This window comes from Centruroides sculpturatus, unplaced genomic scaffold (genome assembly GCF_000671375.1).
Source record: "Centruroides sculpturatus isolate CEXI.00-Female unplaced genomic scaffold, Cexi_2.0 scaffold499, whole genome shotgun sequence".
Classification (NCBI taxonomy): domain Eukaryota; kingdom Metazoa; phylum Arthropoda; class Arachnida; order Scorpiones; family Buthidae; genus Centruroides; species Centruroides sculpturatus.
The window spans coordinates 129562-145336 of record NW_019384801.1 but is presented as its reverse complement, the minus strand read 5'-3'; the positions used below and the strand labels follow the sequence as shown (position 1 = coordinate 145336).

Here is a 15775-nt window from a genome sequence, read left to right as displayed (position 1 = left end):
TTTGATATTTAGAGATTAACTGTCAGTAGTTTCTATAGTGATGCACAAAGGAGGATGCAAAATTGCTTATACTGAGGGAAACGACACAAACCACCCTGCATCCCCGCAGTTATTCTTCGCGCCCCGTCATCAATTTCTAGCTGTTATTGCTGCAGATTAGTTATAAGCAGGGATATGAGGAAGTAGCTTTTCATACGCGGCAGGAAATTAACGACAATCGACCGTAGTCTCATTTGCATTCGATTTAATTAATAAAAACTAGATGTTAAACTTGTAATTATTATTATTATACTAAATTTCTTGGCATAGATCTTTGTTAAAAAATTATGCAAATGGTTATTTTAAATGCATCGAAAGCTCGTGTAGATTGTTAGTATAATTACAATCGTAAACATTTTTTTAAGACGTTTAAAAAACATCCGTTCTTAAATGTTTTGAAATCGTTTATTGATTTCTTTTATGTTGTGCATGAAGTGTCTAAAATACAATTTTTTGCGTAGTTTGTAATTCTCAAAAATATTTCGAGAAAGAATTAAAGAAATAGTTAAGTATATAATTAAAGGTATTAATTATATATTTAATATGATGATTTTAATTTTATATCTAGTAATAGAAATATTCATTTAGTGTTTGAAAGAAAAAAGTTCTTGTCGTAAAGAAGTTTATTAGCGATATTTTTAAATGACGTTTTAACTTATCGAAAGGATGGTTTGAAAAAGTCTCTAGTTTGTGTTCGTATTTAATTAGCTATTGATTTAATGCTTTAAAAAAAATAGATAACGAACTAGTTTATTTTATTGAAATTGCATAAAAGTTTTCCTTACCGAAGAAATAAATTAGTTAATTTTATATGAGTCGAATTAGGATCGAAATACTACTTATCCGATGCTCTTTATCTGCAAACAGTTCGGGGGAGGAGAGGGAATCTGCGGCCGATGAGTCATCATGATGGGGAAGAGAATCTTCAGTAAATCCATCGGGACATTCCGATAGTGACTAATCCCGTTTTGTGTGATGGAATTTATTTCTCGTGCGCTTCCTCTGTCGTCCTCCGAGTAAATCATTCAGTCTGCGAGATGCGTAACACCAACATCTTTTCTAACGCTGCGTTCTGGTGTACGATCGTTGTATCGTTGATCTATCAAACAAAGGTTTCACCTAAAGACATTTCGATGAGTCATCTATACGAAAACTTTCGGTAAGAGCTGTTACGTTTAATTATAGACAAACCTTTGTTTTGTTGTCTGCATGTGATCGAGCCAAAAAAAAAAAAAATTGTAAATAGTGCATTTGGAGGTAAAGGAAAAAGCTCTATTCCTGCCATTATTATTATTATTTTTAAATATTAATTTAAATGCATTTGGTTTTTACACAGATTTTAGGATTTTTGTCTTTCATATTAAGATCATTATAGTAATCATTATAATTAATACATCATAATAAATTTAGTGTTTAAAAGCATTTTAAAAAATAAGTGTCGACTTAAAAATCTATATAATCATTATTATAAATATAGTCTGATAAACTGAAATTTTTCATTTAACCGCTTTAATCAAAACATTTGCTATTGTTTGATATACTCTTACAAATATGACAATGGATTTAATTTGATCGATTTACATAAATGATTCGTTTGAAAATTATAATCGTCGTTTACTTAGAGTAAAAAAGAATAATCAATTTATTTATTAGAAGCTAATTGACGGACGTGTCCACGTGTTTTTAAAGTTTAAAATATTAATATAATAAAAATAAATTATCGCGTGTTTGTTTCACATTTGAGTATGATTTAAAAATCTTTTGTGTACTGGCGAAATTTCACGAAATTGAAAAATTTCATAATTGACACTTTAATAAACAAGCTGTGGTTTTTATTTATAACGAATATATTTGTTTTTTCCCCACTTTTAAATGCAAATAAATACAAAATAGTCCTGGTTTTTTCATTATTATTTAAAAGTCAAATTAATTTTTTTGTTTGTAAATTTGAATAAAAAGGGAAAACACTTACAGCATGTAACAATGCAGCTATTATTTAAGGAGATTTCGTGTCTGCTTTTGCTAAATTGTTGAAAAAATTACTGAATTTAATTTATATTTTGATTTATTTGACTTTCGAAAACAGTGTTTTAAGTTTATTTGTTTGTTTTCTTCGACTACATGTAAATAATTCAAATGTGTAAATTACGCATTGATTTCTAGATACAATTGGACATTTATAATTATATATAAGGGATTAGTTCAAATCTTATTTCTTCTATAATAAATTATTAAGATGAAGTATTATCGCCAGTCGAGAATGATTTCGCTATTACTTATGAATATTTTGATAAAATAAATAATTTTTTAAACGGGTTTTTTATGAAGGCATCTGTTTTTATAATTTTAAATAATTTTGATAGTTAATAATAATAAACCTTACTGCTCCAAATCTCTTAAAGATTATTTTCGAATTAACCAATGATGATTTCTTTTCTGTAGCTTTTCGTTTTGTTAACAATTACTAATATTTAAACAGCTTTTGCATTTAATGCAAGAAAAATCAACTTAAAAAAATAGAAAAACTATACTATTTTTAATTGATAATTTTTTTTAGCTTAATTACAATTTCTGAAACTTATAATAAATGGTTATAATAAAGCATAAATTGTTTAATTCTATTCTAAATTTATATTATTTATTTGCGACCTGTTAGTTAATGCAAGAGTGCACTTTGGGCTTTTATTTGATTTCTGGCTTTTATGCACAGGATAACAACCTCACCTCAGAAAATATGAGCAAATAAAACTCAACGTCTGTAATCTATCAAATTTTAACAAACGACCGAGCTGCCAGCCATCGATACGACCATAATTAAAATGCGTCAATTCGAAAATTCGATCTGATTGAGAAATTCGTAAAATAACATACGCAATAGCGGAAATATTTGATAATGGTAATTTGATGTCTTCAGTGGCGCACCCAGAGGGAGCCATGGGGCCCTGGCACCCTCCAAAGAAAAAGGAAAACAAACACTTGAAAATTTTCCAGAAATATTTTCCCAATTCATTTTTTATTTATATTGTCATATCTTCTATTTCTAGACTACCAATGAATTAGTGGTCATATAAGGTGGGAATTTTATTGAATTCACGTTAAATTTTTTTTATCTGTTCAAATCAGCTCCCGCTATGATTAAATCGTGAGTGCGCTACTAGATGCTTTAAATTTGTTCGTCTTCGAAACGGAGTTCTTACGACCTGATTAAAAATCGGATTTCTTTAAATTTGTCAAAATCTGATAAAATGGAATTTCTCAAATTTTAAATTTCGTAGTGTTAGTTTTATCGCCGTATCGATAAATTAGCTATTTTAAGGGATTTTTTTTTATGAGTTAATTTATAAATTTTTTCTTACTTTTTCATGTAATACTGATTCTGAACGTCTTTAATAAACAATTTGGCAACTTATTTGTCTCTCTCAGAAGTGTTAAAATTTTGTTGGTCCAATTGCCATATTTTTGTTCTTTTCAAGTTTTAAGTATAGAATTCCTGAAGTCTGTCTGTATAATGTTTGGGTATATATAATGTAATAAATATATATATATAAATATATACCCAATAAATAAATAAATATATTTATTATTATTATTATTATTACAGTATTATATCTTTATGGAATTTTTATTTTATTTAGGCTTAGGCTTATTAAAATATAGGCTATATTATATATAAGCGTAAATAAAATAAAAGTCCAGTAAAAACAACCTGGTTTCTATGTTAACAGGGAAAAATCTAAATTTAAAAAGTAGTCTAATAACTGAACCTTTTGCAAAAATGGAAATTGTTTGTTATTCTAACGACTTAAGATTATCAATTTTGCAGTATATCATTTTAAAATTATTGTCAAAAATTGATGTACAGAATATACAGGTCCGAGGCTAGAAAGGGCCAGGGGTGGTTTAACCACCCATATTTTAAGCCATTCCTGTCCACTGTTCCAAGTGATGAAATTCTATTTAAAATTTTATATTTTTAAAATAAATATGTAATTTTGAACGTTTAAATTTTGAATATTTTTGCACCGTTTCGTACGTACTGTACATTATTTTATAGTATTGTATTATATTTCAAAATTTTCTGTGGGTAGTGGACCCAGAACTGTCTTTTCCTGGGATACTTCGTAATCTCCAAAGCCATCCACAATTTGTTAGAGCCATTCCTATTATAGGTGATCTAACTACGCTCTCTTGTATATAAAAGTTACTTGGATTATATACACTTCGTTGGTGGTGGTGGTGGTGCCCTGAGTGTATCCTAGATGGCATATATACCGGTGCTTAGTGCTATTTCAGACCAAAATCAAAGCATAACTTCAGAAAACAAATGTTTTGGTTTATGTTATTTGTGTCTATTTAAGAATTTCCTGATTATGTACGTGTTTGGTATAGCAGCATTCTGTAATGATATATGTGTTAAGAAGCTCTAATGTTTCAAGATTTTTTGTATGTGTATATGGTGTGACATCTGTGCAAGAAAAGACCACAGGCACAATGAGATCTTATCCATTCATCATAGACGCTTTATTTCATGGGCGAGGTCTGAATATTTATTAATCTTTTCAGCACATATATTTCGTATGTTGTGGGGGCTTGGAACGACTATGTCTGATGTCCGATTTTGTTGTTTTACCAATTAAAATGATTATTTTTTGTCTTAAAATTGCACAGTCTGTATATTTTGTTTTTCATGACCGTTCAAGGCATGAATTTTAATATGATTCCTGGATGTATAGATGTTTGTGTTTGTAAGCAAGCTTTTCATGTGTTGTATTTGTTATTCGGTTATGTCAGTTTGAGTTAAAACTTGGAACTTGATGTGATATATTGTATAATCATGTGCATTATGTAGCATTTTTTGCAAGTGTTATTTTAAAATGCACTTTCTGTAGTTTATTGTATTTATGACCTTGTCTCCAATCGCAACCATGAACCGTTCTGTGTCCAAAGAGGCATTCAGGAACGCTCTACTTTCGGATAATGGGAAATCCGTATTCTTAATTCGTAAAAGTATGATGATACCGACCGCTGAAACTAAAAAGTTTTACGAATTTTTAATGGACTTCGGATGAATTTTTCCTTAATATTTGATAATTTCAATTTTTAATCGAAGTCCTGAGATATAAAATCGCCTTTATAAAAACTTGCATTCTCAACAATACACATGTAAATTTTTTAAGTAACTTGGTCCTGTCAGCGAATTTATTTTAAAGGACTTAAATACATCAGTTGCACTAAAATATTCACTGGTTAGAATTCGAAAAATTTGAAAAGAAATTACAGTAGAGCGTCGATTTTCCGAAAGTCAATCATCCGAAAGAATTCCAGTCGGCAAATTTAAATTTTCGCCAGTGCTGTGGCGCTTCAATCTTTGGCTATGTCTTGGGCTACTCAAATATTTTACGTTTTTGATACTAAATTAACATCTGAAGTATAATTTTTTATTGTTTTTATATTTTTCAATATATTTATTTTGTTCGTACAAAATAAAAAAATAATTTTTAACGATACAATAGTCTTTGTTAGGCTTAACATCGACGAAAATTCAACGCGAAGCGACACGCAACGGATAAAAATTTTAACATCGGATACGTTAAACTATTTTTTCTTACATAAATCGGTTATCCGAAATATCAGTTATACGAACAACCCCAGTCCCCAATTGATTCGGAAAATCGACGCTCTACTGTATAACATCTTATTTATTTGTTACGTATACTAATTTATTTTATCGAAAACTGTTAAACATTTCACGTTTTGTGCAATATTTGTTAATGGGAATGATTAGATTATCCGTTTACTGATTTCATAATCGTCACTATTTCATTGCGTTTAACTTTATTAATTAGAAAGAAAAATAAAAATGTTCGAGTTTATATTACGTTAACAATTTTCTAGATAATGTTTGAACACACATTCTTATCTTATTAATACTATAAATATGAAAGTACGGATAAAAATTATCGGATTAAATTGGATTATTATTTAGATCCATACTATATTTGCTACAAATTTTCAGTTTCACATGTAATATATTTAATAGTGTTCTGTTTGCGCTCAATGCGTAAATTGTACTTTGGTTTCAATAAGTTTTTTCCTTTCCAAAAATCTGTCTTGCACATTCTTGTGATGAAAATGATGTAAAGGTAAAGAATATCTTAACATCGCTTTTATTGTTGTTCGAATTGCAAAATCATAAATAATTTTTATCAATAAATCTTTGTTATTGTATTATCATTTATAATACTGATCTCTGCTGCTTTTATGTGTTTTTGCAATGCCGAATAGAGCTCTATTTAAAATACCACAACACTAGTTCATTCATGATGATTTGACAGACGTATCTTCAGTTATTACAAATAGATTTCGGACTTTGATACGAAAGCCGGATCTTTTATAAATTAGAAAAGTTCTTGTTTCACTTTATTATGAATGGATAACTTTTCGGGATAGAGTAGCTTGTACGTAAGACTCAATCTGAATTACAATTTAATTCTGTTAGAGAATGCAGAACCTTTGAACAACCTATCAAACGCGAATGATCGCGACATGAAGTGACTAAAATTTGAATGAAGTCTACTTAGTGAATGTCATTTTTAAAGTTTCTCGACTTGTTTCTAGGTCGAAAAAAATGGCAAATACAATTATCCCACAAAACGTATAGTGTCACACTACATTAAACGAGTGATTGAAAATAAAATATACGGACTTAAGAAGTTGTTACGTAAATATATAATTTCGTTTGTGAGGAAATAGGTTCTTTATGAGATGGATTGAGTAATGATTTTTTTTATGTAAAGGAAAAAATTTTCTCTAACTTCTTGAAGGTTGAAATATAAGTTTTAAAGATAGTAAAGTTTTTGTTTTGATAAAATGTTTTTCTCTGGTGTACCACACCAGATGATAGGAAAAGACTTATTATAGTGATATCAAAAAGTTACTCTGAGAAAAATAAAGACAGCTATCAAATGCAAATAAGGAAGAAGAAAAATTTGATTTCATTAGAAGGAATGATCTCTTTTCAGTAATTAAATTGATTGTTCGTTTTTAACTTATCCTGAGTACAGTTAAAAATACAATCTTTATTTCAGAAACGATTCTACAAGAAAAATATCAATCTTTTGCAGAAATTTGTAGTAATTACATTTCTACTTACAAGTGTTTTGTAATTAATTATTACTTACTAAAAGTAATTAAATTAATTATTGAAAATACTTTAATTCTCTTCAGTAAGTACAGTATATAATAAATTAAAAATAAACTAACATTTATTAACAACTATATCAAAATACTTTTATTTCTGGTAATTTAAATATTTAGGTAAATAGTTTTCGAAAGAATTGCATATCTTATGAGAGATTAGTAACTTTTTGTGATTAAAAATAAGTTGATTAACTTTATTACTTTAAAAAATGATATAATTTGTTTGGATATCATTCAGAAAATTTTTGCAAGCATCCTCTAAGCATTTTCCAAAATGCTTAGTCTTGATTTCAGCAAAATTTTATTTATATTTCATCAATATTGCTTAATTGAATAATATAAATAATATATGTATATTTAACTTTTTTAATCTTTATTTCAGTACAGTAAATAAATTTTAAGTGATGGATGTAATGGAACAGCCTGGTTTATAGGAGTATTTTCCTCCAAATTATGGCAAATTCTTCTAAATCTGTTACTGTTATAGATGTTCATCAATTGGCTGCTGTTGTGAGAAATCAAATAGAAAATGTAAGAAAAATATTTATTTAAAAATTGTTAGAGTTTTAAAATAGNTCCGGGAATTTTGGCAAAAAAAAATTTTTTCTGTGATACATTAAGTTTCCTTGATACATTTTTAACTAAATTATCTAATAAAGTTACCATGGCCCATGTGAAAAATTTTTCTGATATTATCATGGCGATTAACGTGTTAAGAAAGTATTTATAAGAAGAGTAGAAAGAGTAGTACAAAACATGTGCAATTCTATAGTTGGTTTGTAAAAAGGCTAGAGAGGGAATACCAAAAATAACCATAACTTAGAGCAGTGATTCTCAACCTTTTTTTCGTCATGGTACACTTCTAATAATTTAAAAATTTGGCGTGACATTTTCTAAACGTTTACCCGGTACTACCTGGTACTACATGGTACTACCGGCAGTTACCGGTAACACCAGTTACAATTTCCAAATGCGCCATAGGAAGGTAGAACCGATTAAACTACTTGTCTGATGTCGCTTATGTATGCAATGGCGGCACACTTCAAAAATCTAGCGGCACACTAAAGTGCCACGGCACAGTGGTTGAGAATCACTGACTTAGAGTGTGACTATGCAGATGCAAGTGAGCGAGAACATGTGGCAAGAAGAGGAACGATAAAATAAGTTTGCTTTCACAATATCTGTCGATGTTACCACATATATCAAAATCCCGTTAATCAAATGCAGTGGTATGTATCTCTGTACTCGACGGAACAATCTCCACCAGCTAGAACAAATTTTCGGTTAATAACAAATATTATTTTGTTATCGGTAAAAAAGTCTTCTATGATAAAAATGAGTAACGAATTTAAAAATAAAATGAAACCTTAGAGCTGCCCACCTTTGTCAGAAAATTATACTCGATCCAGTTTGTTTTTTTCTCCCACTTAATGCATGCAAGACACAATCAATATGTCGGTGACATGGTTTGTTATAAGTTCACACATTATTCATCGATTTTTGATAATTTCTTTTTGTTCTATTGCAAAATTTCTCTTTGTCAACAGCTTTTGAGCATTCCCTATGTTTTATATCCTTTAGTTCAAAATTTCCCGAACGAAACTTTCAATACCACATTTGACATGTCTGAAGTTTAGGAGTATCTTTTCCATACACATTACGGGTATTTTGTATACCGTTATATCCTTTACGAAACTTAAAAAGCCTACATAACTGAGGCGGAGCATTAGCGAAGGTTCTATGTGACTTACAGAATTGTGTTCATTTTCAAAATCTGTTCAATCGATTTTGATTACACTTTGTCATTTTCCATTATTTGCGATGAGGAATCCAAAAATGTAATAAAAAATGGGGTCCATGACTTCATTTTCGAAATATAATCTCATAGCACGAGAGTGCGCGATAAAGCAATATCGCGCCACTTTTTCGTGCGATGTTCCACGGTCGCTAAGCACGCCTTCAATGGAAGTTCAGTGGGTTCGTTCTCAAAATTTAGGCTGATTTTGATAAAACTTTGCCATTTTCTATTAATTGCGTTCAGGAATCCGAAAATGTAATGAGATCCACTTAAATGTAAAAAATAGAAATCCACGAGTTCGTTTTTGATATACAGAGGTATTAATTAAAGCAGTGTTTTTCAACCTTCTTGAATACCCGACCCCTTTACAAGTTAAAAAATTCTGGCGACCCCCCAGGGCCATATTAAAACTATATCAGTGATTTTAAAAACTGCATATTTAATTTTCTTTCCTTAACCTCTCAGTGATTTCTTGTGTTGTTATTGAGTGGTTTGCTTCAATCAATATCTTTATTTTGTCTTCATCAGCTTCAATATCGAAATTGCCAGAACAAAATTTTGTGAACTGGTTTTGGCACTATCGTTCTGTCAACACATCTTCTCCATACATGTCACAATTTTTTTCTTCTGTGAACAGCATTTTTATTTTTTGATAATAAAAAAAGCAAAATATGCTGAAAATAATGGTTTTGATTTTCTATATTTGGTGGGACACCAAAAAAAAATTTCACAGAATCAAACAAAATTTTTTACAAATAAGCCTTGAAATATCAGCTGTCAAAATATATAATGACAATATGGTTTAAAATGAAATTGGCAGGTAAAAATACAACTAATTCCTCTGGTGGTAAAAAAAACAAAATTACTTTCCGAATAACTCATATATTGGAAATCACCTTCATCACGAAAATAACAAATTCACCAACACCTTATTTGCTGAGAAAAACAATCTATGTTAAGTAAAGACAACTGTTAATGCCACATATGCATGTATAAAGGGATTGTTGCAATTAATTTCATGCGTTGAGCAAGTGATATCTATATATGATATTTTACTCAATGTTAATATGCAAGTGATTCAGAGTAAAATATTCTAAATATTTTTTTTAATTTATAGTTTTATAAAAACATTTCTTTAGACAAGTTTTTGTTTGTTGTCTTTGGAAATGTTTTATTTTATTTTTATGATTATCTTCAGTTAAGTATTTATTTATTTTTTTCAAACATAAGGTTTTTTAAATTTAATTTACATATCTTATAATTGAGATGGGTTGATAATGATGATGATAATAAGTGCAAAGCCCAAACAGTTAGTAGTTGACAGTTGAAATTTGGTACACAGTTAAGGTAAGTTATGAGAATATACACTAAAGGCTGTTATACACGTTACGGAAATCCTCAAAGGATGTACTTAACAGACAAAACAAATCGGATATAACTGGCTGGATCGAACATAGTAATTTACAAAACTTATTAAAATATTTCCCAACGTATAAAGAATTATTTTTATTTAAAGGTGGATAGATAGAAAAAAAATCACGGTTAATCCTCAAATGATTTCCGTAACGTGTATAACAGCCTTAAGAAGGAATTTTTTAAAATTCCCCCATGTGGAGAGGGTAGTGTTACCACCAGGACAGTTTTTAAATTCATAGTTCGGATTGATTATTAATTTGTCTGGTTTTGGTAGAAATTGTGAAATTATGATAAAACAAATATATAAAAATATTTGCAAGTATTTTATTTTAACAGTTAAACACTAACTTCATACTCTCACCCAAACTTATCCCCATTTTATCCCTAGGCTAAGAGCGACAGAAAATGTACTTTTAAAATTGTAACTTGCAAATATCTCTGCCAAATATTAGGTCTGTTCCAACACAAGTCCCTAAATGGTTTAAAACATGCATGTGCATTATTCAGTTCTTGGCTGTAAAATAACATTGCACATGTCTCATATAGTTTCAAATTCAAGCCTGTCAGGAACTTGTGTTGGAACAAACCTATTGTCAGGGTCAGCAATTTTGAAAAGAACACTAGGCGAGGGTTAAGGAATATCCTTAAGAACTCAGCTTTTACTGTAATATTTTAGATACAGTTTTTTGCGTTTTTGTGGGAAATCGAACATATTTTTAGACCAATCTAAAAATTCTCTAATTAGCCTTGAAAGAGGGAGACCTAATTCTTGCACCTGGAGAATCTGGATGATGATAATAAGTGCAGAACTTAAACAATTAGGAGCTGAAAGTTAAAATTTGGTACAGTTAGGATACGCCATGACAGTGCACACTAAGAAGAGAATTTTGGAAATTCCATCTCTCGAGGGAAGAACGGGAGAGAGTTAGTTTTAGTCAGTATAAACTGTAAATAATAAAGAAGGAAAATAAATAGTGGCACATATAGTATACATTTTGGCAATTAATAAATATTTTAATCATTTCCATCTTTCAGGTTACCCCAAAACAATAAATCCAAAATAAACAAATATTTTGAAAAGAATAAACGATATTTGAATTCATTCCAAATTCAAAATATTGAATTTGAAATATAATGTTTCAAATGAGGTTTTTAGATTTTAGAGTTTAAAATTAATCATTTTATTCGAGTAAGGTTATCATCAAGTAAGTTAATTCCCCATTATAATGAAAAATTTTCTGAGTTGTTTTTTTTATTATATAGGTTATTTAATTTTTTATTTTTTAGGTTACTTAAATAAAAAATATTTTTAAGTACTAAAGATTTATTCAGTTAAAATTCAATAATGATTTTAATCATATTTATCTATTAAATATCCAATAAATAGAATAGTGAAAACGAAATTTCTCATAAATTTGACCCTAATCTTATAACATAATTGAGATGAGTTGTTAATAATAATAAGTGCAGAGCCCAAATGGTTAGGAGTTGAAAGTTGAAATTGGTACACATTTAGGGTACATCATGAGAACGTACACTAAGAAGGGATTTTTTTGAAATTCCCCCCATGGGGGAGAGGGACAGGATTAAGTCTTATCATGAAGAACTCTGCTTCTATTATACTACTTTAGATGCGATTTTTTGCGTTTTTGGTTGCATTTTAATAGGGTTTGTCATGAGAATGCACACTAAGAAGGGGTATTTTGAAATTTCCACTGTGGGGGAGAGAGATTGGTTAAGGATTACCCCCCAAAAACCTCAGCTTCTACTGTACTATTTTATATGCCTTTTTTCCATTTATGCAGGATATCAAACATATTTTTAGATTCTTCTAAAAATTCTCAATGATATTTAGTGTTTCATCATACATAAAGTTGACACAGGGAGTGCATGAGCATAAGTTTGCTTTATTTGAACTCTTCATCTTAGTGTTCGATTTTATATTTATGAATGATTCTGGAAGATCCAGCTTATTTTTCAAATGTAGTAAACCTGAAGAAGGACTCAGAAAGAGTTACAAAAAACATTTATTATTCATCACTTAGTGGTACTAAGCACCTGTTAGTGGTTTCAGTGAGTCTTATTTATTGTTATCCTGGTGTGGTAAGCAGATATGTAAAAATTCTCTAATTAGTCTTGGAAGAGTGGGGACCTAATTCTTGTACTTGGTGAAAACGGGTAAGATCGGCTATAATCTAATAATAATAATAATCTTTGCTATCATTACTTTTTGTCTGAGCAGTGCCTGGCTCATCTGATAGTTCATTATAAAATATAAATTATAGTATACATTATAAATTAATGATATCATTTGAAAATGGTGAAATTATATTTTATTAGTAATATTGCAATGTTTTATGATTGCAGTTATTACTAATAAAATATCATTTCATCATTTTCAAATAATAATAATAATAATTGATATGATTTCCAAACTGGTTTTTGATTAAATGATCAAATGATTTTTCATATCAGTTATCATTTGATTTCACCAATTGATAAAAGCATAGTTTAGATTGTTAATTACAACTATTTGAGCTATGACAATTAAGTTTAAGAATGAAGATTAAAATTTTAGATGTTTGATATATTGTATATAAATTAAAACATATATAGTCAGTTAATTTATCTGATTTAGTTGAAAATTAACATTTTATTAATACAATTTTTATTGTAAGGAAAAGTTTAAAAATTGTAATAGTAAAATGATTTTATCTACTCAAGATATTCCCAATAAAAACATTTTAGTTTCTAAAAGAACTGTGAATTTTTTTATATTGTAAAAATGTCTTCAAATGCAGATATTAAATAAATATTTAATGACTGTCACAAAGCATGTTTGTGCACAAAATAATTTGTTGTTTGACAGTTATATTAACAAGTATTAATTTAATAAAGTTGACATTAGTTACTATTATGTACTCAATATTTAAAAATGAAAACATTTATAATGAAACTTAAATAATGATATGGAAAGTAAATGTACTTGACCTGCCATTTATCATCTATAGTAATATTTCCTGCCAAATGATATCAATTTTTATCATATGATATCATTTATTATTTGCAGATGGTTTCAAATGATATTTTTACTTGAGAATCATTACATTGGATTAATAATTAAATAAAATTCTTCAAATTAGATAGATTTATATTGTAGGCCTATTTTAAAGTTGTATTTATATGTTGTAGCTTTAAAATATGAATTAAACCACACACTCCACACACCTCAATGATTTAAATATATTGATATTATTGTTTCTTAATAATCATTAATATATTCAAATAAATATGTTCATCAAAATCTAATAGTAAACCTTAGCATTGAAATTTTATTTAATATAGTTGAATACTTGCTAACCTTTAGAATTAGCTGGGACATTGGTAGAAAAACACTGATTTTTGAATAAAAATACTGACAGCATAAAAAGTGAAAAAGTTCTTTATTAACATAGATATTGCGATGTTTATATTAAATATCTTTAATAGACAAAATTTAATGTTATCTCTGTGTATATCTTCTAAAGCTATTGCCATAAACACTGTCAAGAGTATGCCAATAGTTTTATACTCTTTAACATCATAATGTAAAAAATTCAAATATTTTACAGGACATATCATAAACTCACACGTAGATTTATGATGTGTCATGAATCTTTGATATTGCATGATGAGTGCCTCCTGTTAAATGTCTTTGGATGATGATTTGCTTTGTTAATAATTTTTTGTTACAGTTCAGTGTATTCATGACTGTTGCAATCAGTCAGTTTATTGACTTTTACTGCAATTATTAAGGACAATAATATTTCTGGTTATTTATTTCCTATCTTTGTCTTTTTCTTATCATACTGAATGTCTTTTCCTTTTGCTATACAGCAATGCAGGAGAGACCCTGTATATTCTTAAGTGATGAATCAGATGTTTCTTCTTTTTGGGCAGAGAAACTAGCTCTGCTCAATAATTTGGTATAACTATAAAAGTAACTTGTTTCCTTCTGCTGGTGAGTCAGCCATAATTGACTTAACTGCCAAAATGATGCCACTAAATTTGCTAGACTTGAAGATGCAATTTATCATATCTGCCATTTAAAATTATCATATTTGAGCTAAAATTCTCATACATTGTCATTAAAATTCTATACCAACATACATATATAAAAATATTAATCTTGGTTCTTTCCCAATTGAAGGAATCTGAGAACGTCATTCTGGTTTGCTTCAGTTCTTCATAATAAAATACATAGAACGTCTTTGGCATATATACTGGTGTTAGACTTGTTAAATGAAGTGTTTGTGACAATATCAAATTCTTTAAAAATGCTTACAAAGGGAAAAGTGCCTGTCTGCTGTTGGAACATACAAAATGCTAATGGTTGGCAACTATGTACTTGATTACAATTTATTTACTAAATGTATGAAGTCATGCTCTTCTTTCGTGCTGTTTCCTTTATCTTATTACAACATATTTTAAGGATATCCTGAATTAAATTTTAGATAAATATTTGAAATTGTTATTAATATGAATTTTAATTATATATTATTTTACTTGAATAAATAGCTATAATTATAAAGCGTCATTTAAATCAATAATGCTACAACAATAAAGTAAAAAAATAGAGTGCATATTATTTTATAAAATTTGAAACATACTTAATTTTTGAATATCTTCTACACTACAGATTTTTTTGACCTATATCAATGAAATTAAATAAATAAACTACAGTTATAATTTTTAGCTGTTAAACTAAAATATTTGGTTTAATCATCATTATTAGCAGTTTTTTAAACAGTATAGCTATTTTGAAATTAATATAAATATTTACACAAAATATAACAACAACACAATACAAAGTAATAATAAAATGAAAATTCTGTATTAAAATTCGTAACTCCTACTTCTGCCTAAACATCAAATTAACACGTTAATCGCCATGCCAGTCATATGTGTCTGACGCTAAGAAGTTCTACATGAGCCATGTCAGACATATATGTCTGACGTACGCGATTTGGTAGAAGGCCACGTCAATCACAGATGTCCGACGCAAACGATACATTTGCATTATGTTTCGAAAGCTTGGCCTATCAGGAACAAAACTTGAAAATTTCTTGGCTTACTACAAACAATAAAATAAAATAAACATAGTTATATAATGGTATATTGTTTCAGTTGAAAAAATACATTTTAATAATTTTTATTTTGATATAATTAATTACATTCATTTATTATCAGCAATCTCTTTCAATTCACTTTCACTTAGAATCTTTCGTTTTGCCATTATTTGTAGATATTTACAAATTATTGTAAATATTATTTATATTTATA

At 28.5% G+C, this 15775-nt stretch overlaps 1 protein-coding gene across 1 annotated transcript in view; it reads left to right on the top strand.

Moving 5' to 3' along the window:
• Nucleotides 1-641: 641 nt before the first annotated feature.
• Nucleotides 642-15775, top strand: part of LOC111629547 — a 68255-nt gene continuing 53121 nt past the window's right edge. Inside the window, exons 1-2 of the mRNA XM_023373463.1 lie at nucleotides 642-1198; nucleotides 7622-7770. Of these exons, the coding sequence (XP_023229231.1) occupies nucleotides 7693-7770 (78 nt within the window). The 5' untranslated portion in view covers nucleotides 642-1198; nucleotides 7622-7692. The remainder of the gene's footprint in view (nucleotides 1199-7621; nucleotides 7771-15775) is intronic.